This window comes from Marmota flaviventris, chromosome 10 (assembly GCF_047511675.1).
Source record: "Marmota flaviventris isolate mMarFla1 chromosome 10, mMarFla1.hap1, whole genome shotgun sequence".
Taxonomy (NCBI): Eukaryota; Metazoa; Chordata; class Mammalia; order Rodentia; family Sciuridae; genus Marmota; species Marmota flaviventris.
In genome coordinates this window covers 23,258,581-23,281,723 of record NC_092507.1, presented here as the reverse complement: position 1 = coordinate 23,281,723, position 23,143 = coordinate 23,258,581, and the positions used below count along the sequence as shown (strand labels likewise).

Here is a 23,143-nt window from a genome sequence, read left to right as displayed (position 1 = left end):
CTCCGTGGTTATCTTGAGTTGTGATCTTTTACACTCTTTCTCTGAGGTCTTTCTTTTGTTTCTAAGATGAGGTAAAACACCGAGTTCACCAAGATAGCTGTGGTTCAATGAGAAAATACCAAGAAGCTAGTACAGAAAGAAACAGCAGTTCCTCTAGGGGAGACCCGCTGACCAATGGCTGACCTTCCCCTGCTGCACAGGGAAGACACTTCCAGCGGGGCTGGTTTCGGTGGTCACTCCTCTGAGCCTCCTTGGCTCCTCTTTCTGAGCTGTCTGGAAACTTTTGAGCTAAGAATAGAGGCAGACTTGTGCTGTGCTGGCTGGGGCTCTCAGTTCTGCAGGATGAGGGAAAGGGCTGAAGACAGGGAGCAGGGAGAGGGCCAGGGAGGCGCCTGCTCACTGTGTCTGTGTCTTCTTGCGCAGGGAGTGCCTGGAAACAACGGCTTGCCAGGACAGCCTGGGCTCACTGCAGAACTGGTGGGTACCAGCCAGGACTCACCGTCCATCACCCTCCCTGCCCTTCCCAGGCCTGAGCTTGCCACGCCCACCCCTTCGGCAGCTGTGAGGGTCCCTGTTTTCTCCCCCTTCCAAGGCTGGGAGAGGCCCAGATGGCATGATACATCCTGAGACTGCACCTGATCCCATAAGTCTCCTTCCCCTTTCTCCCACCTGCTAGAACCCACACATCTGTCTCTTGCAGGGCTCCTTACCCATTGAGAAGCACCTTCTTAAGGTAAGAGGCCACGGGGGGTGGGTGGGGGGTGGCAGGGTTGTCTCCCAAGGGAATTCTCATAGTAAACCCTCAGCTGTGTGCACCTCATGGAGAGCACAGATTTAGTTTGCTGGTTCCCTGTTCTAGGGATTGCATTCCAAGCATCTGTCTTAAGAGGGCCTGGCTGGTGCCTGGCTTATAACAGACCCCCAGGCAACATTTGTTGAATGAGTGCTCAAAGGAATCCTGTGAAGGTCCCCACATGGTGGATGCTGGTGGCAGAATCCAACCCTGAAGTCTGCTTGCAGCAGCTGGCAATGAGCTCCTGTAGCACTCAGGTCACACCAGGGCAGGGCCCGGCAGCTTCCAGCACAAGGCACAGTGCAGTGGTGGGAGGCTATGAAGGTCAGGTTCTCCGAAGACTCTGGGTGGGCCAGACTGGGTATTTCAGGGAGGAGAGGGATTTGGGGAACAATTCTAGCAATAAGAAAGGGGACATGGTGCTTGGGAGGAGAGTCGGCCGTGTCAGGCCTCTGAATAGCTGTAAAACCCAGACCATAGTAACTCAGGCTCCCCCAGCCCTGCCTTGCGCAGTTTCCTCGAGATCTTAGAGCACAGTCATTGCTAAAGGCTGCCTTCTGGTACCTGGACTTCCTCCTCTAGCCCAGCAGCTTTGGACCCTGACTGTGCCTTGGCCTCCAGGGTCTCCCCCAAGCTCCCATCCTGGCCACCCTCTCCTGGTACTGGCTAGCTAGTCAGTGTCCTGGACATCCCACTCCTGGGTGGGCCTTGGTCAGGGCGGAGTATGGGGACTGTCTCTAGGAGGACTGTTGAGGTCCAGAGACCTGGGGAGCCTCTGAGGAGCAGTGGAGGGAAGGTCCATTCCTGTTCTGAATTCAGATGTTTCTGGAAGAAACTGGAAGAGGAGGTTGGCTGACCTGGCAGCCGCCACATGTTGGATCATAGTACATTTGTGCCACTAAGGCCCCTGCTCCTCTCTCTAGGCAGCAGCAGCGGCCTCCTCCTCCTCCTCCTCCTCCTCCTCCTCCTCCTCCTCCTCCTCCTCTTCTTCTTCTTCTTCTTCTTCTTCTTTTGCAGTGCTGGGTATTGAACTCAGAGCCTTGCACATACTAGGCAAGCATGCTCTACCACTGAGCTGCACCCTCAGTCCATTTCCTAAGCTTCTGTCAACCCTGGGTTCTGTTAATCCTGCTCCTGAGCAGAAATCAGGCCAAACCCAGGATCTGACATTGCTTCTCATAGCATCTCACTTGTGGGCTTCGTAATCAAATGCTCAGCGAAGACCCCAAACAGGATCTGAACATAGCCCATAGAAGAGGTCAGGTGGCAGCCTGGGTGCCTCCAGGAGCCCTGGCCATGGCTGTGTCCACAACCCAGAAGAAGCATAGACTTGGCTGCAGACAGACGGGGCCAATCCAGGCTCCCACTTACCTAGAAGAAGTGCATCTCCTCTTTCTCAAAAGAGAGGCTCCCTCAGCTCCACAATGCTCAGGAGATTCCCCGCCTGGCTGCGCCCTGAGGATTAACTGTGATAACGCTCTAAGGCCTATTAGGAGGGCCGGCCTCGTAGCTGAGTAAATGACAGCATTATCCTTGGGCAATGCAGTGAACAGTGAAGGTGAGATGGGGGCTCCTGCCTGGGGTCCCCGACGCCATGCCAGGCCAGAGAGAGGCTCCAGATCCCCAAGTCCTTTGAAACTGCAGGCCGGTTTTACAGGTGGGTTTTAGTGGATGGAAGGGAGGGTCAGAGAGGTCTGTGAAGGAAACGCCTAGGGTAGGAGGAAGCTCTTCCTTCAGGAAGCCTGTAGAGGCCCAGTGACCTGGGGAGCCTCTGACAGTTGGTCTCTCTGAGCAGCGGAGGGCAGGCCCTCCCCAGAGGGGAGGCCGAGAGCTCTGCTGCTCCTGCACCGCTTCCCTGGCTCCCTCAGGCAGGGGAACTGGCTGTTGGAGCCAGTCTTTCCAGCCTAGATTCTCGTGGCTTGTCCTCACGGTGGGTGCAGGTTGCACGAACAGCCGGGACAGATGGTCCCTCTGTGGGCCCCTGCGCCTCCTCCCACACGCCTGTCTGCAAAGTGCTGTGGCTTGGCCCACCAGAGCTGCTTCCTGGAGGAAACTCAAAGCCAATTGTTGGGATTGGGTCCCCTGAGGATGGAGCAAAGCTGCCGCAGGGACGTGGCTGGGGAGGGAGAGAGTGTGGGCAGAGAGCTCCTGGGCAGGGTGCCCCGCCCTGGGTTCTGAGCGGAGTTCCCCATCTGGCCCACCCTGGCCGGCTCTGACCCAGGCCCCTCCGCCCTCCCCATTTTGTCTTCAGAGCATCTGCGGGGACTGTGTCCAGGGCCCGACGGCCCACCCAGCATCCCTCCTGGAGAAAGGAGAGAAGGGAGACCAGGGCATCCCGGGTGTGCCAGGCCTGGACAACTGCGCTCGGGTAGGGCGTGGGCTGGGGCAGCCCGTGTGCGGCTCGGGGGTCTCCCAGCTGCCCCAGCTGACCGCCTCCCTGTCCTCTGCAGTGCTTCTCAGAGCGGGAGCGCCCGAGAGCTGAGGAGGCGAGGGTGAGTGAGCTCTCGCTTCTCCTCCTTCCTCGGGCCCCATGAGGAGAGGATCTGCTGCTCACTCTGCCACCTCCGTCCCACCTCCAGGGAGACAGCATCGAGGGCGATAATGGCTGTGTGGGCAGCCCTGGCCTCCCTGGTCCTCCGGGACTGCCAGGCCAGAGGGGAGAAGAGGTAAGGCCAGGGAGCAGGCCCTCCTCTGGGCAGGGGTGGGAGCTCCGGTTTCCCTGGAGAGCTCCCCGGGGGCCTTCAAGGCCTCTGTGGCCCGGAGTGCCCCCTGCTCCCCTGGCACCCTGGCTCCTTGCTGCTTCCTCTGCCCACCCTTCTTCAGCAGTCAGGTCCCATGTCCCCTCAGTAGACTTTCCTAACCACCCTCTTTAAAATGGAAGCTCCACACAACCGCAGCACCCCCGGCACCTCGCCTGTACCATCCTCACCATCCTCTGCCACGCCTTGCTTTTATTTACCTCATTCAGGAATATTTTACGGATAGCGCCTGAGCACCAACCATGTGCCAGCCCTGTTCTGTGTGTTACTGTCCACCTTGCCTCTAGGATATAAGTGCTGTGAGGCAGGGATTTTTGTGTTTTGTTTATGGCTGTGTTCCCAGCTCCTGGACCAGTGCCCAATACATAATAACTGCTCAATAAATGTTTGTTGGGTGACTGAATGAACCAAATGAAAGCCATTTTATGTCAGCTGAATTGTCCTGTTTTGACATCGGCCCTCTGTTGCCTCCAGCTGTGGCAAGCTAGGAGGAAGGCTGCTGTGACCTGGGGCTCTGTGAGGCCCCATCCTCTTCATCTGTTTCCCTTGGCTTCCTTTATAGGGTCCGCCAGGCATGAGGGGCTCCCCGGGTCCTCCAGGCCCAATTGTAAGTATCTGTGGTGCCCTGGCTGCTTGAGAAGCTCTGCAAGGGGTCCTAACGCTCAGACGTCATTCTGTTGCCTTGTCCAAGAAGCCCAGCAGGGCACAAAGAGGGGACACCCACCGTCCTTGCCTTTCTCTCCCGAGAGCAGCTCTGGGGACCATGCTCTCCACCGTCAAGTCCCCTGGAACTGCCCAGCTCTGTCCTTGGGCACGTCTTCACCTCTGCACCCAGGGAGCTCTGTGTCCTTCTGGCCAGATCTCTCTGTGCCCTTGTGGGGCTGAGACAGAGCTACCCTGGGTTGCTCTACGGGGCCATGTCTAGGACAGGTCTATAAAGCCCAGCCCTGGGGCACCCACCCAGTGTCTTTCGTGGTATTGACAAGGCTGGAAAAGAGAAATGATTAGAAATCTGGGAAGGCCCGGCACTGTGTTCTTTGGAGAAAAAGAGCTGGTGGGATCTACCCACCGGAGGGTGGGCCGGCGGAGGGCAGGTGGCAGGCAGGCTGGGCAAGACCAAAGGAATGGGCTTCCACTGCAGCCAGGGCATTCAGGAAACTCTGGAAAACTGGGGAAGGATTTACGGACTCTGGGGCTGTTTTGCGTCTCTGCCAATGAAGGGGCCATCCTTTCTGGGGCCACGAGGAGGAGCAACTGCCTTTTGGGCCGCGGAGGTCAAAGAGTCTCTTCTTCAGCTGCCTTCAGAGCACCCCCTGGACCTCCTCCCCCCATGGCCCCCCAGTTCCAGGGTGACTGTGCTTGTGAGATGTGACCTGCTGTTTCTCCCACCAGGGCCCCCCAGGCTTTCCTGGTGCTGTTGGCTCCCCCGGATTGCCTGTAAGAACCTAGTGCTGCTCCCGCTCCCCTCCCCACCAGCCAGGTCTCTGTGGCTTCTGCTTGTGTGCCCTCACCTCCGTGTTCGTTGTCCCATGCAGGCACGGTAGCTAACGACACAGGTTCCCTGAGGTCCCAGCAGTTGGACGTCCTCCCGGTCGCTGACTTCTTCCCACTCTCCCTTCTCCTCCTGCTTGCTTCTCATCTTCTCACTTTCACTTCTTTCTGTTTTCCTTTCCTCCTTCTCTTGCCACGCTGCGTCCCTCCCCCTCCGTCCTCTTCCACCTTCTTATTTGAAGCTGGTGCCCCCAGGAGCCCCTTTATTCCGCCCTTCTCACTCCTGCCTCCTGCCTCTCACCACCTGCCGTGTGGACTGAAGATTTGCTGAAAGTAGTTCTTGGGGCCCTGCCAGGCACTGGCTCTGAGCCCGGCAGAGATGCCAAAGCTTTAGGGCTTCACATTGCAGGCTGGCACAGGTTTGCTGCCCTGCTGCTTGGCAGGGCTGTCCAGCGGCCCCCCGGGGACTCAAGGCAGCCCTGCCTGCACCCTTCGCTCCTGCTGGAGGAAACCCTCAGCTTCCTCCTCCTCCTCTTCCTTGGCTCCAGCCCCAGTTTGCTCGAAGGCTGGGCATGTGACACCAGCCAGTTAGGTTTCTGGGTGTCATGGGGCTCTGCCCCTCTTGCCAGGTGCCCTGGTCCGCTCCTTCTGCCAGGTGTCGTTAATTGCTCTGCCTTCATCATCGTCACAGGTGTGTTTAAGTCACCCCCATCCTCGCTGTTGCTCCTTCCGGGGTCACGGAAGCTAACCTCCTGTTTGTCAGATTCGTGTTCCTGGGGCCTGGCTCCTCTCCTCCCAGGCCTGGTGACGGAGGCTCGGGAGCAGGGCCCCTCCTTGTTGCAGTTCCATCTGTCCCCACGTCCTCATCTCTGGCCGGGCCTTGTCTGTTTCTGCTTGCTTGGGTGAAGGGGCCATCTGTCTGTCTAGCCATCTGTCTTGTGTTGTGAAAAAGTTTGGGCGCCGTTTCTGGAGGGCACGAGGGAGAAGGGACAGCAAAGGTGCACTTAATGTCGTGGCCGACCTACCAAGGCCAGGGTGAGGAGTGAGGGCTGGGGCTCTGGCTCTGATCGAAAGTGACATCCCCTTACACGTTACTGAGTGACAGGGGTCACTCTGGAGGGAGCCCTCTGTGCCTCTTCCCTGCGTCCCTAAAAGGAGGTGATCTAGGGCTTGATGGGGACAGGGACAGGTAAGTGGTCTGTCACGATGCACTTCATGGGGAAGTCACTCTAGGTGCACCTCTCCTGACAGCTGCCCCTCAGAAGGAGATTATATCTGATTTGTCATCCTTTTAAATGTGTACCCCAGCTAGCTCCCATGGTAGGACACATCGGTGACACCCATGTGACACTCAGGTGAGAGGTGCCATCTGAGAGTCACGCACTTCAGGGGCGATTCTCCAGAGCCAGCTGTCTTGAGGGCATGCTCCTATGGGCACCCATAGGTAGGGGTTGAGAGTCAGCCTTCTGGAGCACAGATCCTGAGTGCCATTAGCGACGTCCACCTTTGCCGAGATTGTGATCAGAGGCTGCAGGGCAGGGGCCATCAGGGGCTGGGCGGGGACTGCCCTCCTCGGCAGGTTCTCATGAACTTTCTCTCCAAGGGTCTTCAAGGAGAACGAGGTCTCAGGGGCTTGACAGGAGACAAAGGTGAACCGGTAAGAAGAGATGGCATGAGCTGGGGGGACAGGAGCCCTGGGAGAGAGGTCGAGCCCTGAGGAATGGCCGCTGAGCAGAAACTGGGTGGTGAAGCCCTGAGGCATTCAGCATGGGGTCTTGGCACTCTTGGGGTCAGAGGATCTGGGTGTCATGGGGCTCTGCCCCTCTTGCCGGGTGCCCTGACCTCCATGTGCCTGACTCCCGGTGAGGTGCACGGCTCCGTCCTGCCCTCTCCACCTCCCTGGGGGCTCTTCTCCCCTTGGCCTGTCTGGGCCTTCTCTGGCTCAGCTCCCAGGGTTCAGTTCAGCCTGGGCTTGCCGTGGCCGGGTCGGTGGTGATGGTCATGTCCAAAAGAACCTGGGGCTTGGGAAAAGGCCTGAGGTGGTCCCGGCTGGGTATCACCTGCTAGTTGGCAGCTCTGGATATTCTGGCTTAGGTCACCTTTTTGTTCCCCCAACCAAAATGGGGGGGCTTGTCCATTTTGTCTGCCTTTCTTTGCAGGGTCCTCCAGGACAACCTGGCTACCCAGGTGCCATGGGCCCCCCGGGACTGCCAGTGAGTAAGGGGGTCCTGTCTGGGGGGTGCGGGAGGCTTGGGCTGGTAATCAGGACAGGACCGGGCTGGCATCCCTTAGCAGGCTCCTTCTTTCGGAGCGTTTTGGCCTTGGCCTCTGCCAGGCCGGTGGTGTAGTCCCCTGCATGCCCGACTGTAGCCCCTTGGCAGCATGGTCTGTCCCACTCTGCCTGGGGGCCAGTCTCTGTGAGCACACTGGGAATCCCAGATATGGCAAGAACTGAGATCTACCTCCTGAGGTTGGGAGAGTTGGGGAGACAGCTGGGAGGTGCCACCCCCTCTCAGGTGCCCGCTGGGTAGGCGGGTCCCTGCTTTCCACTGAGGGCCACAGTGGCAGGTGGGGAGGACACTGTGGCCCAGTCTCTCCTCCCCCAGCCATCTCCCTCGGTGCCCTCGACCTCCAAGTGCCAGTCTGGGTGCCTGCTGCAGTCTCCACCCCTCCTATTAGCGCCGTGACAGGCGGGCCGCGGGCTAATTCTGCTCTTTCTTTGCGGATTGTCAGGGCATCAAGGGGGAGCGTGGCTACACAGGGCCCGCGGGAGAGAAGGGCGAGTCGGTGAGTAGTGGCTCCCGCGGGGGCGGAGGAAAGGCCAGGCCACCACCTCGGCTGGAGATTTTCCTAGCAGCCATGAGGAGGAGCCCATGACCCCTGCTGCCCCTGCCCCCAAATGGCTCCAGCTGTGTCCCAGCGCCTGCTGGTGGCTGCGGAGGCGGAGGCTGTGAGGAGAATCCCAGCAGGTTCATGCAGCCAGGCTGCGGGAGGACGAGTCAGCTGGCAGAAGAATTCCTCCCTCCCCTCCCGCTCCTGCCAAGGCAAGCTGGCCAGGGCCAGCCTGAGAGAGAGCCAGGCCTGAGTCTCTGTCCCCAATAGAGCCACCCTTCACAGAGGCCCCACGCCGAGCACAGGAGCCAGGGGGCTGCTATCACACGAGGACAGGCTCGCAATGTCATGACTCACCCAGGGTCCTGCAGCCAGTTAGCGAGTTAGTGGCGGAGCCTGGGCTGGGTCCCAAGTCCATCTGGGGACAGACCTCAGATCTGGGATCAGCCACGCGGGGACTGGAGTCTTACCTCTCCCCCTCACAAATTTCAGTGAGACCTCAGTGGGATTCGGCAACACTTTTATTCAATAACAGAAAGTTCTTTGGGCCTGCTGGGTGCCAGGCCCTGTTCTGAGGGTACTGTGGTGAGCGAGCGGGCAGCTGTGGTGCATAGACATGAAAGCCGGACACATGAGCACACAGAGCGGGGAGGGGCTGGAGGGGAGGTCCCCACTGAGGAGGTGCCTTTGAGCTGAGATCTGAATGGAGGGAGGGGGAGTCACATGCTTGTCCACACTGGGGAATCCCAAAGGGAGAGGCCACGGGTGGGGCGTGGTAGGAACAGCTTGGAGCCATCCCATGATCCCACACGGTTTCAGGACAGCTAAAAGGAGGGGGGGGGATGGTGGTCATTCCAGGCAGAGGGGTGGCCACACAGAGGTCCAGGTAGGAACAGATAGAGCAGTTCCAGGAACAGTGACCTTCCTGAGCAGGATGGAAATGGGGGAGACAGACCTGAGGTGGGAGAAGGGACCCTCGACTCCCAGCACTGATGGAAACTGTGTGCCTCATTCAGTTGGCAGAGGGGAGCCATGGAAGGTTTTTGAGCACGAGAGTGACTTAATCAGAACAGTGCTGGAGGAAGAGAAGGGGGTAGCCATTTGCTGGATTGGGGTGAGCTGGGAGGTGGCAGGACTAGTTACAAGGCGGGTACCACAGCTCACACAAGAGGGGAGCCCGAAGAGACCAGGCAGAGGGTCCTGCCAGCTCAAGGAGCCTCCCACCACATGCCCAGCCACCCCCAACCATCCTCATGTCCCCAGAGTGATTCTGCTTCTTCCCCTCTCCAGGGCCCGCCGGGAACCGAAGGCCTCCCAGGTCCCCCAGGCCCAGCTGTGAGTGAGGGAGGAGGCCGGGAGATGTGGACATGGGCCCCTGCTTGGCCCACCCTGGGGTCTGAGGACAGGAAGACTGGGATTCCAATTTCATTTTTCTCTGTGGTGACAGGGTCCCCGAGGAGAGCGAGGACCCCAAGGGAACTCAGGTGAAAAGGGAGACCAGGTGAGTGAGGCTGGGACCTGGCTGGGGTGCAGGGATGACTGGTCCTCCCAGAGCGTCACCTGCTGGCCCATGGGCTTGAGGCTGCCTCACCCTGTCACTCTTTCCACCTGGGCAGCCAGGTGGAGAGAGGAGTGACACCCACACTGTCCCTTGTGTCTTCTCCTAGGGATTTCAAGGCCAGCCAGGCTTCCCAGGCCCACCGGTGAGTAAAGACACAGAGCTGTTCTGTCTGCTGTGGCCTCTTCGGGAGGGGAGGGGCAGGCCTGACCAGGCTGGGCTTGGGGAGGGGGGGGAAGAGCAGGGGAGCAACAGCCTGGGTGGCCAGGCCTGATTCCAGGAAGTGGGACCTGGAGTTGGGGCTTCCTGGGTGGGCCCAGTGGGCCAGGCAGATGTAATGAGCACCGGGTGGTGTTTCTAGGAAGTCAAAATCCATCCCTTGACAACAGTAGGATGTGCACGCAAGGGAAAGAAGGGGTGCTGTCCACTGTAGCCTGCGTTCACTCCTGACTGCTTTTCTGTTAACACAGGGTCCCCCTGGATTCCCAGGCAAAGCTGGAGCACCTGGCCCACCTGGGCCCCAAGCAGAGAAGGTGAGCAGGACCCCCAGGGTGGCCAGTCATGGATTTGAGCCCTGTAGCCTCCATGCCGTGTCCCACCCCTCACATCAGGCCCCGGGGAAGTTCAAAGACAGAGTTCACGGCATCAGAACTTGTGATTGCTGGACCCAGAACAGAGGCTGTGGCAGGCCAACGGTCCTTGGATGGCCCTGGGCCCAGCCTGCCCGCTGGCCTCTGAGCAACCCTGGCTCCTATCTGCTGGGAGAGGGGAAAGGCTGGTGGAAGGTGGGGAGGGGGCAGAGGGTATGGTGGAGGCAGACACCTGGAATGTGTCAGGCCATCCTCGGGCCAGCCGGGGAGGAGATGTACATCTGAGACCAGGAAGCCCTGGAGGAGGACACCAACCTGGAGGGGGATGGGCCTCTCCCTCAGACAGCCATGCTTGGGTTGTCCCCAAGGGCCCAGAGAGGGCAGAAGGAGCCTGTTGACAAGTGTGGGGAGGTACAGCAACTTGGGGATCCTCACACTGGCTGCCTCTTAGTTTGGCTTCATGGATTTTGGAGACACAGCTCTGCTGTGGTTTGGGGCTTATATCCCTGTGTCACCGAGCCTCTGGCCTCCCTCGATGTGATGTGCTGGATGAGTGGTATACGTGGCCCCAAGATTGACTTCTGAGCTTAGGGTGGAGGCTGGGGCCCAGAGGGAGGGCAGGAAACTGCAGAATTGGGAAGCTTTTTCCTTTGAAACCACAAAGTCAACTTCTCACTGTACAGGCAAGGAAAGACCCAACAGCAAGGGGCATCCCAGGGCACAGCGTGTTGGCAGCACCAGCACTGAGACTTCCCCCAGCTCAGGAGAGGCCCCAGCCCCTCCCAGCCTCCCTGAGCCATCAGTCAAGGTTGGGCACTGGAGATCGCCAGCTCCCTTCATCTCCCTTCTCTGTGGAGGACCCCGGAGGCAGCTCCTGCCCAGGCCGGTGGCAGCAGAGAATCCCAAACTCTGGCCAATGGTTCTCTCTCAACTCCCAATGGGGTCTGATATTGACTTGGGCTGTGCTGACCCCTTCTGGTGACTGGTGGCATTGCAGTGCCCCCCAAGAGCTTTTCCCTCAGCTAGGCAACAACCCCCACAGCCACCCCAAGACACCATCCTCTCCCCACTGGGGAACGCAGCAGTCCTTCCCTCTAAGCCTCTCGCCACCCCCTCTTTCTTCAGTAAACATTCCAATTCACACATCTGTTCTCATCACCTCCCTGTTCTGAACCGTCAATGGCTCCCCAGTGCCTCTAGACTTAATTTTAGAGTCCCTGAGCCTTTTTCCACTCAAACCTCAACCTATAAAACAGAAAGAATCTGAGCTGCTGTGGCTAAGACAAGGATAGGGTCCTGGAGTTCCACCTTCTGGGTCCCCACTTCATTCCCCAGCTTCCAGGGTCCCCCCAGTAGCCCCCAGAGCTCTGAGAAGTACAGTTTGGAAACCACTTGCCTGTTTGGTGAAGTTTAGCGTGACGTTCAGGCCTTCAGTCAGGCCGTGACTCCCCCAGCCTCCTCTCCTGCCCTGCCATCCCGCAGACGGAGAGCCTGGTCAGTAGGTGTGTGACCATTTCCAGATCTTCATCTTTCTCCTGAGTGTGGACTATATCAGTTAGGTCAAAACAGAATGAGGACTAGAAGCCAGAGGTCCTTGAACCCTGGGCCCAGGCCTAGTCTCCGTGGGCGGGGCCAGGCCCTGCTGACTGTTGGGGTGCTGCTTTCCAGGGCAGTGAAGGGATTCGCGGCCCAGCAGGCTTGCCTGGTTCCCCTGGGCCACCAGGACCCCCTGGGATTCAGGTAGGTGTGTGCCCTCAGCCTGGAGGGGAGGGCTCTGTGTGTGTGTGTGTGTGTGTGTGTGTGTGTGTGTGGTGGGGGTGGGAATGGGGTGAGGGGCAGGGAGTTGGGCTGGGTCAGCTCTCCCTCCTCCCAGGGCCCTGACACAGCCTGTAGAATCGCCTTTTTCCTGTCTCTAGGGCCCCGCCGGCCTGGACGGTCTAGACGGGAAGGATGGCAAGCCCGGCCTGAGGGTGAGATGGTGTCCAGGGCGGGCAGGCACCTCTTCCTCTCTTTCTCTAAGAGCCAAAGCCAAGGGAGCCCTGGTGAAGGGAACTGAAGTGCCCCTCCCCTTTGTCGCGGGATGTCCACTCCCCCCTTGCTCTCTCCTGTTGCACCCTCCCTGGTTTCTCAGTTCAAATGGCCTTCACCAAGCTAGACAAGCTGGGGCTCACCAAAGGCAGGACAGTGACATTTTAAATAGAAACTCAGGCAACTAAAGAAACTAGGCTGGCTTTCGGAGAGAATCCGGCTGCAGACATGGAAGGCCTTGAGCAAGCCCTTCTCCCTGGGCGGAGTTTTGCGGGGATGGGACCAGGCAAAGGGCATCAAGATCACTACCCCCACACTGTACCCAGAAGAAGGAAAACTAAGGCCCAGAGAGGCCTGGGATTCTCTCAGGGTCCACAGCCAGTGAGAGGTCAGGCCAGGTCGATTCCTCCTCTGCCCCACGTGACATTGCCGCCACGCTGGGCTGGCCCGGGGAGGGCTGGAGCAGGGATGGCAACGGTGAATGAGTTGGGTAGAGGCTGGACAAAACCCCTGCCACAATGTCTGGTCTCTTTCCCTAGGGGGACCCTGGTCCCGCTGGCCCCCCCGGACTCATGGGACCCCCGGTAAGTTGAACTGCAGGAAGGGGCTGAGCCGCTGCAGCCTCAGCCTGGGTGGGTGGGCAGCTCCCATCCTCCAGACCCCGTGCACCAAGTCATGACTGGATTGGTTCCATTTGTTTAACCCGAGGAAGGAGGTTCTGAGAGAAGCCTCTGGATGAGGTGAGGGATGTGATCGCTCCTTGCTTTTTCTTCCAGGGTTTCAAGGGGAAAACTGGACACCCTGGCCTCCCAGGACCTAAGGTAAGGGTGACTTCTGGAGAGCAAGTCTTCTCTGCTCTCTTCTTTGCCACCTTCTGGCCTGAGGGCACCAGAGGGACTGTGGCTGGAGATAGGATAGGTGGCAGGGTGCCTTTGATGAGGGACCCATTTGGGGTGGGTTTCCCAAGCTCTGGCTGACCCTCTCTCTTCTAGGGTGACTGTGGCCAACCAGGCCCCCCTGGTAGCAGCGGCCGGCCCGGCGCGGAGGTAAGGTGGGATCTGTGCACACAGCGGGCTTTCTGAATCTGGATGCAGCTGCTTCCTGCCACTCCTGCCCAAAGTGGCTGCTTCTCTCCTGGCCTTCTGGGGCAGAATTTCACCCAACACTGCACATCTCCCTCTCAAGTGTTGTAACTGGTCCCCTCCCAAGAAACAGCTGGGCCACTCACCTACAAGGAAAGCATGCTCCTCTGGCCATTGGCATTCCCACCTCCCTGCTCACCCGTCTCCCATCTAAGTAGCCACAGGTGTGCCAGGCAATCTGTGTCTGTGTCATCTTTTTTCTCTGTCTCCCACAGGGTGAGCCTGGTGCCATGGGACCCCAAGGACGACCTGGCCCCCCTGGCCACATTGTGAGTTAAAACTGGTTTTGTCTCTGTTTCTTGGAATGTTGGGAAGCCACTGTGGGTGGTGGTGGGCAAGTCACTGATGGCCTGAAAGGGCGCTTCCCTAGACATAGAGAGCTACAAGGGGCTGTGGGCTCACCAGATTCAGCGGTCCCAAAGCTCTCCGCCTCTTGTTTTCTGGGCACGTCCATGTTCACTTATCACAAAGGGCATTCGGTTAGTCAACAAATAATTATGGAGCACCTGCTCCCTGCCAGGCACTGTTCCAAGCATTGGGGCGACAGCAGTGAGCAAGACAGACAGGCCCCCTCATCTCATGGCACTTCATGGCAGGCACCAGTCTGGTACAAAAGCATCAGGCAGAGGTGATATTACAGAGGGGCCAGGAGCTGGCTTTGGAGGAACACTTAGTGGAGAAGGGACATTCAAGCTGAGGCCTGAAGAAAAGGACGAGTCAGCTCTGAGGAGTCCAGGGGAAGAGCCCAGGGCAGAGGGGTCTGCTGATGCACAGGACCAAAGCAGCGAGAAGCTTGGTGTGTCTGAGGAACCCTGGGAGGTCTGCATGGCTGGAGTGCCATTTGAGAAGGGTGGAGAGTGGGGTCAGAAAGCTGAGCCTTGAGAAGGACACTATGACATACAGGAGGCCCTCAGAGGTGCTATCAGGAGCGTGGGAAAGACGTGCAGGGAAGTGGTGGATGGGTGGCTGTAGCGGAGAGGGGACTCAGGATGGATCTAGGATGTGCTTGGCGGTGGCGGTCTGGGGCAGAGGCAGGGTGGAGTGGTAGAAAGAGCAATTAAGGACGACTCCTGAGTTTGGCCTGGGTGAGGTAAGTAGGTGGTGTGTTTACGAGATGGAGAGACTCGGAGAGGACATTCGTTAAGCAATAATGAATTTCCCATCTACTTTACTCATCGGTAGCGCAGATAGCTGCCAATTGGTGCCTTTGATCAGTGTGACGGCATCAAGCTGATAGGGCTCCAGGGACAGCGAATACACTGGCATTTCTTGCAGCCCTGTTGTGCTGGCTGCATAATCTCTAGGAGGCTTTTAGAAATGTTAAAAATAGTTCATGACCAAAAAAAAGGAATTCTCAAGTCCCCGTGGATGTTTTAATGTACCTGAAGGGGTCCAGAAGCCCTCTCCTGGGGACCCCAGATCTAGACCAGTTCCTCCTCACTTTACAGATGAAAGGAGTCTCATACTCTGTATTGTGGCCCCAGTGGAGACTCAAGGGACAGGGGTCAGGGTGTTGCGGGAGGAGGTGTAGGGCTCCTCCTCTTGTTCCTGTATGTGAAGCCCAGGTCCCTTGCTGCATGAGAGTTCCAGTGCTGGACATTTCTATCCCAGGAGTCTTAGATGAGTGGAACAGAGGCCATGGCTTCTGGAACTTTCCATCTGTGAAGGTGGATGAAGGTGCTCTGAGAGAGAACTGAGTGCCCTGGGGTTCAGAAGAGTCACTGTGACCAGAGAGGTGACATTTGAGCTGTGCCTCAGAGACAAGGATGTGGATCATCAGAGATGGGACAGCCCAGCAGGAAGGAGCATTCCTGGGGGTTCCTCACTGTCCCAGGGTTAGAGGGTTCCAAGAGACTGGGCTTGAGTGCCTGGCTGTTGAGCTTCTTAGTGTGTGTTGGGTTGGTGCTGAGCCCCCACCCTTTGCCCCCTGCTGTGTAGACCCCAGATCCTGGTCTTCCTTCCTCCTTAGAATAGCAGGAAGTGAGGCTGCCTCTGGGAAAGCAGGGGTCTCAGAAGACACCGGGCAGTAGTTCATTCTCTTGGGCCCTTTGCCTTTGGCCTCTGGCTATAGCTTCCAGGTGTACCACTCAGGGGGCATTAGCTGTGAGGGTCCTGTGTCCCGGAGGGAAGGAAGGGTTTCAGGAGGAGCATGGAATGGGGCAGTTTGGGCCTGCTCGAGCTCTCAGCCCTCTGCCCCTCATCTTGAGAGCCTGTTTCCATCCCACTGATTCCATCGCTTCTCTTTAGGGGCCTCCGGGGCCTCCGGGCCAGCCAGGTCCAGCTGGGATCTCTGCAGTGGTGAGTGACACTTCCCATCGTTCCTCCCTCCCAGGAGCGTTGCCCTGTTCTGCTGTAGGTTCCTTCTGGAGGTATCCAGAGAGATGGAAAACAATTTGCCTGCATCCCCACTTCTGCCATCCGCCTTACCTACCTCCAAAGATCCCCACTCTGGGATGAGGCTAGGGCTTCAAAGGCTGGAGGCCATCCTAGGGCCCTGCTGCAAATTCAGGCAGCACCCCTCCTCATGTGGGGCCCAGGAGGTGGGGACATGGTTCCTGGTACATAGTGGACGGTCTGCCTCTGGCTTGGTGGGGTCCACTTCTACCCCCACCCACCATTCTCCTTCCTATTCTCTAGGGCCTGAAAGGAGACCGGGGAGCCACTGGAGAAAGGGGCATGGTGGGCCTCCCAGGTCAGCCTGGCCCACCTGGACACCCTGGTCCCCCGGTAAGACCCCTTATCTTATAGCACAGGTCAGAGGAAAGGGTCAGCTGGCTTTGCCAGTTGGGCTCAGCTTTGCACACCTGGGATCTCCAGGGGAGGACAGGCATTAGTATAGCAGGACCACATCAAGGAGCCCATACCTGGGACAACTGCACACTGGGAGTGACAGGCCCTGCCAGCCAGTGCACACAGGTCACTGCCTCTGAAGATGCGCCACTGACCTCATGCAAATTCTTCAATGAGTTATCAGACAGAGGAGACTCTGTCCCTGTCCACCGCCCCCCGCCCCCGCCCTAGGGATGCTTGCCAGCAACCACAGAGTCTTTGAAAATGTCAGGAACCAGAAATGCAGTGCTATTACTGTAACTTTCTGAGCTCCTCAGAAACCACAACGTGGTCTCAGCTCATGTTTAGCACCGAGTGATGCTATATTGGTCACAGACCATGTGCTGAATGGTGAGCTCGGTGCTTGATGCACATTTTGTCTTACTCTGTATGGCAGCCCCACTTAGTGGATCTGGTTGGCCCCGTGTTACAGATGAGGAAACCAAGGCTCAGCCAGGCTAAGCAGGTTGCTCAGAGTCACACAGTGGAAGAGCTAGACTCCCACCCTACTTGATTCTAGATCTTGAGTCCTTACCCAGTCTGCAAATATCCAGACAAGGTGACCCACATCAGCTGGAACTGATTGCTAGTCTCTGGGATGATAGCCTTCTAGGAGACAGGGACTCAGGTCTTCTAGCCCCACCCCCTGCCCATCAAGTTCTTTCCACCATGTGGGCTCTCCTTCAGGTAGCAGTCACAATGACCTGAGATTGGGGGCCTGGAATGGGGTGGATGAGTCCAGTTAGTGTAGAGGTGGCAGTCAGCCCATGTGCCAGGACAGCCTAGGTGGCTTCTGCTGCTTATTCTGATTCTTGCCAAGGATCCTGGACAGGTCCTTCCCTCAGGAGCTCCCAGAACCCCAGAACCCCAGAACTCTATTACTCACTGGGCAGTCACAGATTCTTTGTCCCTAGCAGCCCGCCAGAAGGCAGATAAGCAGGGGGTGGGCAACCTCTCCTGTTGTGGGGAGGGAGCTGGCTCAGGCTCATCCTGGCAAATCTCACTGAGGACAGAGGCTCACAGTTCATGTGTTCCTTCAGCAAACATTTACCATATACTCAGAGCCAGGGAGTGTGCGAGGTGCTGGGATCCCAAGTGAAGAGGCACAGTCTGTTCTTCCCTTGCAGAAATCAGTCAAGGAGGCAGCTGGGAGCCATCAGTGGGGCTCCCAGACCAGGCTGGAATGTGAGGCATCAGAGGGTGAGGGATGCAAGATTGGCACCTCTTGGTGGAGCTGGTTGTGCCTGGTGGGCAAGGTGAGGTTTGCAGGGTCAAACTGGGTCACAGTTTATCACATGTCTATTGCTCTCTACTCCCCAGGGTGAACCTGGTGCAGATGGTGCGGCCGGCAAAGAGGTACTGTTATGCTGGCTCCTTTACCCTTGGGAATGCTGCTTGGCTTTCTTAGTTCCCAGCTTGCCCTGGTCCCTCCTTATTCGTTCAGTCAGCACTCCCTGCGTGTGCAGACCATCTGCAGACAGAATCCATAGCCGCAGGTTCCATGTCTATGGATTCAACTGAGATTGAAATATTCAGAAAAAAAAATTGCTGGACTGAACATATATAGATTTTTTTCCTTGTTATTATTCCTTAAACAATACAGTATCCCAGAATTTATAAAACATTAACATTATCTTAGTATTATAAGTAATCTAGGACTGGGGATGTGGCTCAAGCGGTAGTGCGCTCGCCTGAGATGCATGCGGCCCGGGTTCGATCCTCAGCACCACATACAAACAAAGATGTTGTGTCCGCCGAAAACTAAAAAATAAATATTAAAAAAAATTCTCTCTCTCTCTCTCTCTCTTAAAAAAATAAGTAATCTAGAGATAATTTAAACTACATAGGAAGATGTGCATAGGTTTTGTGCAGATACTACCCTATTGAATACAAGAGACTTGAGTTTCCACAGATTTTGGTGCCCAGGGGGGTCCTGAAACAGTCAGTCCCCTTTGGATTCAGAGGAATGACTGTATATAGAGAACTGGTAATTCTTGTTGCCTTGGGGGAGAGGAACTAGAGACTAGGGGACAAGGACAAGGATGGCAGTGAGTCTTGTTTTATGCTTTTTTTTTTTTTTTTAACCCTGTAGCTGGTCAAAAAGAGACAGTAATGAGAACAGCGTTCCCTGGGCACCAGGTCTTGCAGGGCCCTCCACTGACTCAGACTGGCTCTCTCATTCTGACTTCTTTTCACTTCTTCTCATCTGTGATGAGGGACCCGGCTAACAGGATCAAACAAGGCCATGCCCCAGGGGACATCATTCTCCCTTCCAGCTGTCAGCCCCTCTGTTGGCAGAGAGATGTCATCTCTTCTTACACAGAGCCCAGCTAGATGCAGCCTGGGGCCTGGGCCAGTGACGATGATCTTTTCATTGCTTTGACCTCCCCAGAGGTCTCAGAGATGCTACATAGACTTGATCCCTGACTTTGGTTTCTTCTAGGGACCCCCTGGAAAACAGGGACTCTATGGACCTCCTGGTCCAAAGGTGAGTGGGCAGCAGCTGGGTTTGAGAGGATTGACTCATGTATCAATCAAGCCCAGCTCTAAGCTATGATGTTAGCTACAGAAGGGACATAGGAAGGCCAGCGGGCAGGACTGGGAGCAGCCACACCTGTGAGTCCGCCTCATATGGGGCCATTCCAGGGTTCTTAGCTGTGGCTGGGGATGGAAATCTCTGCTCCCTCTCACTCACATCCCAGCCCCTTTTCCTGGCCTGGGATAAAAAGAGGCCCTTGAGCAGCGGTGCTCCCTGCAGTCCAGTCATATTGACCCTAGAGTAGGGCAAGTTTTCTACTTTTCTTTTTTTTTTAATAGAAGACTGGACACAGCACTGTGGGATCTGGGGCTGAGAGAGGCCGTGTAAAGAACAGGGGCATTTCAGCTGGGGAGGAGGTGTGGAAGAGATGAGAGAGGGTGTCCAGGCAGGGAAAACTTAGACAGTATGGCAGGATCAGAGAGTTACAACCAGGGAGGGCTGGCTGGAACTGGAGGGCAGGAGATGAGGCTGAGGAAGGTGTGACCAGGAGCATGTCATCAATGGCCTTGAGTGCCTGGCAGGGAAGTGGGGTCTTTATACCAAGGGCAGTTGGGAGCCACACCATGAGAACCGATTTCTAGAAGGGTTAGGGTTAGCGTTAGGACTAGGACTGCTCTGGTGACAGTGAAGCGGAGTAGGGAGAGATGCTGGAGACCTGGTGGGAACAGGGAGAAGAAGGGGTAGATTGCTGAGACATCGTGACACAGTCTTGGTGGTGGCTGGTAATGCTGGACTGTGACTTCCTCTTCTCGTAGGGTGATCCAGGACCCGCAGGACAGAAGGGCCAGGCAGGAGAGAAGGGAAGATCTGGCATGCCTGGCGGACCTGGCAAGAGTGGCTCTATGGGGCCTGTTGGGCCACCAGGTCCTGCAGGAGAGAGAGGCCACCCTGGGTCTCCAGGTCCTGCGGGAAGCCCTGGATTGCCCGGTGTGCCTGGCTCCATGGTAAGGAGAGGCTGGCAGCTCTGGGCACTGTCCCAGAGCAGGCATGTGGGATGGAGCATGGGTCCTTTTGGAAGCTCTTGCTGACATTCTGCAGGAAAGAGCATGACTCCATCTAGGTGGTTCTTAACTGCATGGGGAGGGTGGGGGTTACAGGTCCCTCTCCCCAGCCAACTATGCTCTGCACAAAATGCTTGAGTACCATCTCAGGGAAGGTAGGACTTTGGATTTAAAATCTGTGGGAGGATTCTGGACCTTTACCCTCCTTTATTTCCATAAAGGCTGCTCCCAGGAGAGAGTGTAAAATTGAGGCAGCTTCTCTTCTCTTCCCTCAGGGAGACATGGTGAATTATGATGAAATCAAGAGGTTCATCAGACAAGAGATCATTAAAATGTTTGATGGTAAGTGGCAGCCGGCTGGGTGGCAGTGGGGGCCACTTGCCCTTCCCAGCTACTTCTCCACCCAGCCCTGGCCTCCTTTCCCTTAAAGCTTCCATGTCCTCCCTTCCACCGCCCACACACTTAGAGGCCAAGGGGATGACAGACATGTGTTCAATTATCCATCCGACCTTCCTTGTCACCTGCTCTGTTCAGAGATAAAAGGATTCCCTCCTGCCCTCCTGGTCTCTACTTGATCAAGGTGGCCGACAAGAAAATTGATTTCAAATGAACCTGCAGGGAATGATTCCTAAACAGAGGGGCAAGCAGCAATTGAAAGATGGCTGCTGTGGTTTATTTTAACTTTTCATCCAATGTTGATGTGCTGAGGGACTGGGGGCACACTGTCCTGGGGGGGCTGGGCATCCTGCTTGGGAAGCATGAAGAGCAAGGAGTCGACTTATTTTGAAGCCAACAGTGAACCGGTGAAGGGTACTGGAGAAGTGAGATGCTGAAACTAGATCTGTGCTCCCCAAAGATCTGGGACCAATCCCCATGTTCCGTATCCTGATGTCCTTTGGAGAAAGGCTGTTCCATATTGGTGCCATGTCTATGGCATTTGTGGTCTTGAGTCCCTGGAGCCCCCTGTGACCTGCCCTGTCCTTTCCTACAGAGCGAATGGCTTACTACACCTCCAGGATGCAGTTCCCCATGGAGATAGCAGCAGCTCCTGGTCGGCCAGGGCCGCCAGGGAAGGATGGTGCCCCAGGTCGGCCAGGTGCTCCAGGATCACCCGGACTCCCCGGTCAGATTGGCAGAGAAGGACGACAGGGTTTGCCAGGAATGAGAGGTAGTTCTGCCCTCTGGTTCCCCATGGGCATATGCAGCCTTCTGGGGGCTGGCCTGAGCATTGTATTTGTATGTGTGTTTCAAGGAATCTATCATTTTTCTGCTCAGAGATAAGACTTCTTATTTCTCTTGTCCAGGGTTGCCTGGTACCAAAGGTGAAAAGGGAGACATTGGCATTGGCGTTGCAGGAGAAAATGGTCTCCCTGGACCCCCAGGTAGGAAAACCTAGCATTTGAGTTGATGAATCCAGAGCCAGCATAGGTCCCATTTCTTAATGTTCCTTCAACAACAAAGTGTGTAGAACTCCAAATATCTACAGGGCAGTCATCCATCATTTACAGCAATGTCACTGTGTTAAGACACTCTGCTAGGGGTGGAAAGAAAGACCCAGCTTCTGTCCTTAGTTCTAAGCTGAGCTAGCATGATGTAGTGGGAGAGAGCTGTACACGGTGGGAGTCAGGAACCCAAGTTCAAGTCTTGCTCGGCATCCTACTGGCTGTGTAATCTTGAAGAGGTCACTTAGGTCCTCAGCGTCGCTTTCAAAAATGCAGGCATGGCAATGTAGCCTGAAAGAGAATAGCCAAAGTCTGATGACCTGGCTCTGAGGTCCAACTCTATTACTTAGCTTGAAGTGCAACCTCTCTGAGCCTGTGTCCTCATCCACAAAATTAGATAATAGTTCTCTCCTCAAGGAGCCGTTGTGCAGATTCAGTGACTAATGCATACAAATCACCCAGCCCCCTGCATGGTCACAGAAGCTCTCAATAAAATGAGCCAGTGGTATGGTTGTCCTTGTTAGATCAATGTGAGGTTCAGATCAGGTTTTCACAAAAACAAGTTGTGACTTGACAAATATGCATCAAATGTAAATATATTACTAACTATGACCATTATTTCTTTTCTTTTTGTGATCTGGTCTCCTGATTTCCCTTCTGTGACTCTTCCCTCCCTAGGTCCTCAGGGGCCTCCAGGGTATGGCAAGATGGGTGCAACTGGGCCGATGGGCCAGCAAGGCATTCCTGGCATCCCTGGTCCACCAGGTCCCATGGGCCAGCCAGGCAAGGCCGGCCACTGCAACCCCTCAGACTGCTTTGGGGCCATGCCAATGGAGCAGCAGTACCCACCCATGAAAAACATGAAGGGGCCTTTCGGCTGAAATCGCCACCTGCCACAAGATGAAGGACTTCATTGGGAATAATTGGCCAAAGCGTTCAGGACTCTGTGATAGGTTGTGAATGTTTGTGTGGTTGATGTTGTTATTGTTAATTGCTGTTAATATTTTTTTAACAATAAAGAAATAAAACTATCTGCAGTCCCACTTGTAGTGGGATTCCCCTGGTGCTGCAGCCACATCTCCCAGTCATCCTCTTCTTCTCATTTGGTCCCAGAGCCACAAAGACGTCATTGTCCATGGTCAGCCAAAGGTGTAGTGAGGTGCTGTTGTATAGGATGTCCCCAGCTTAATTTCCCTCTCCAGATGCTTCTGGTTCATCCTTTGGTCCTCCAGGCCTGTGTCTTATCCTCATGGCTCACTTGCTCCAAGTTGGGGATCTGCTCAGTCTTTCCTCCCAAGGGAACCAAAAGCAGGTTTGAAGACCCCACTTCCAGCTTGTAAAGGACCCTCCCTGTTTCTTTCCTAAGGAAACAGTGTGTGGTACCCCACCCATCCTTGCCCACCCTCCTCACTTCCTGATCCAGCTGGTATCTTGGGAGGTGCCACCCAGTGCTGAGGTGTGTTCGTCCACCTGGAAACCCTCCCAGGCTCTTCTCTGTGCTCTAGTAATTCTGTGATTAGAAATCCTGGCCAACAGGAGAAAAGACAGGTTCCAGCCCCTGCCTAGGCAACCAGGGACTGCTTCTCGGAGAAATGAGACGGAACCTCCCGCCTATCCCAGTGCACGGCTCTGTCACCAGCTCTCCAGCTGCAGGCAATGACTTTCTGGACTGCAAATGGCATCTTTTGTTATTTGAACATGTGTGGTTCTTTTCCTGTACATCTTAGCCTAGGGCTTCAGAGACAGCCAGGCTGGATCAGTGAGAAGGGGTCACAGGCAAGCCACCATCAGATCTAAGCCTGTGGTCCTCAAAGTCCAATGGAGGCTTGGTGACCCATCTGCTGTCTCCTTCTCCGTATGTAAAAAGGAAAGGAAGAAAAAAAAGAGTGAATTGAACATTACAGAAAGTATTCTGTCTCAAGCTTCTTCCTTCTCTACTTTTCAGATCGCCTGTCCTGATGGGCTGTGGCTGCCCTGTGAGAAGGCAGCAGGGCATGGCCAGGGGACTTCCAAAGAAAGCTTTTTGACTGGCCCCAGATTTGGGGAAGGTTTATTCAACTTGGATAAACTTCAAAGGGATGGATCACAGAGCAGGCTCAGAAATGTACTCAAAGTCTAGATGTTTATCCAAACTGCCTG

The 23,143-nt window shown here is 56.0% G+C and overlaps 1 protein-coding gene across 2 annotated transcripts in view; it reads left to right on the top strand.

Moving 5' to 3' along the window:
• Col16a1 (collagen type XVI alpha 1 chain) overlaps positions 1 to 22,036 on the top strand; it is a 47,977-nt gene extending 25,941 nt beyond the window's left edge. For both annotated transcript variants that reach the window (XM_071617585.1, XM_071617584.1), the window contains 29 exons: positions 424 to 477; positions 701 to 733; positions 3,045 to 3,161; positions 3,244 to 3,285; positions 3,373 to 3,459; positions 4,115 to 4,159; positions 4,945 to 4,989; positions 6,647 to 6,700; positions 7,203 to 7,256; positions 7,777 to 7,830; positions 9,166 to 9,210; positions 9,323 to 9,376; positions 9,543 to 9,578; positions 9,904 to 9,966; positions 11,692 to 11,763; positions 11,940 to 11,993; positions 12,591 to 12,635; positions 12,828 to 12,872; positions 13,044 to 13,097; positions 13,409 to 13,462; positions 15,441 to 15,491; positions 15,831 to 15,920; positions 17,343 to 17,378; positions 18,466 to 18,510; positions 19,317 to 19,505; positions 19,838 to 19,904; positions 20,554 to 20,730; positions 20,867 to 20,944; positions 21,683 to 22,036. In XM_071617585.1, coding sequence (XP_071473686.1) covers positions 424 to 477; positions 701 to 733; positions 3,045 to 3,161; positions 3,244 to 3,285; positions 3,373 to 3,459; positions 4,115 to 4,159; positions 4,945 to 4,989; positions 6,647 to 6,700; positions 7,203 to 7,256; positions 7,777 to 7,830; positions 9,166 to 9,210; positions 9,323 to 9,376; positions 9,543 to 9,578; positions 9,904 to 9,966; positions 11,692 to 11,763; positions 11,940 to 11,993; positions 12,591 to 12,635; positions 12,828 to 12,872; positions 13,044 to 13,097; positions 13,409 to 13,462; positions 15,441 to 15,491; positions 15,831 to 15,920; positions 17,343 to 17,378; positions 18,466 to 18,510; positions 19,317 to 19,505; positions 19,838 to 19,904; positions 20,554 to 20,730; positions 20,867 to 20,944; positions 21,683 to 21,885 — 2,043 coding nt within the window. In that variant the 3' untranslated portion in view covers positions 21,886 to 22,036. The remainder of the gene's footprint in view (positions 1 to 423; positions 478 to 700; positions 734 to 3,044; positions 3,162 to 3,243; positions 3,286 to 3,372; positions 3,460 to 4,114; positions 4,160 to 4,944; positions 4,990 to 6,646; positions 6,701 to 7,202; positions 7,257 to 7,776; positions 7,831 to 9,165; positions 9,211 to 9,322; positions 9,377 to 9,542; positions 9,579 to 9,903; positions 9,967 to 11,691; positions 11,764 to 11,939; positions 11,994 to 12,590; positions 12,636 to 12,827; positions 12,873 to 13,043; positions 13,098 to 13,408; positions 13,463 to 15,440; positions 15,492 to 15,830; positions 15,921 to 17,342; positions 17,379 to 18,465; positions 18,511 to 19,316; positions 19,506 to 19,837; positions 19,905 to 20,553; positions 20,731 to 20,866; positions 20,945 to 21,682) is intronic.
• Positions 22,037 to 23,143: the final 1,107 nt, after the last annotated feature.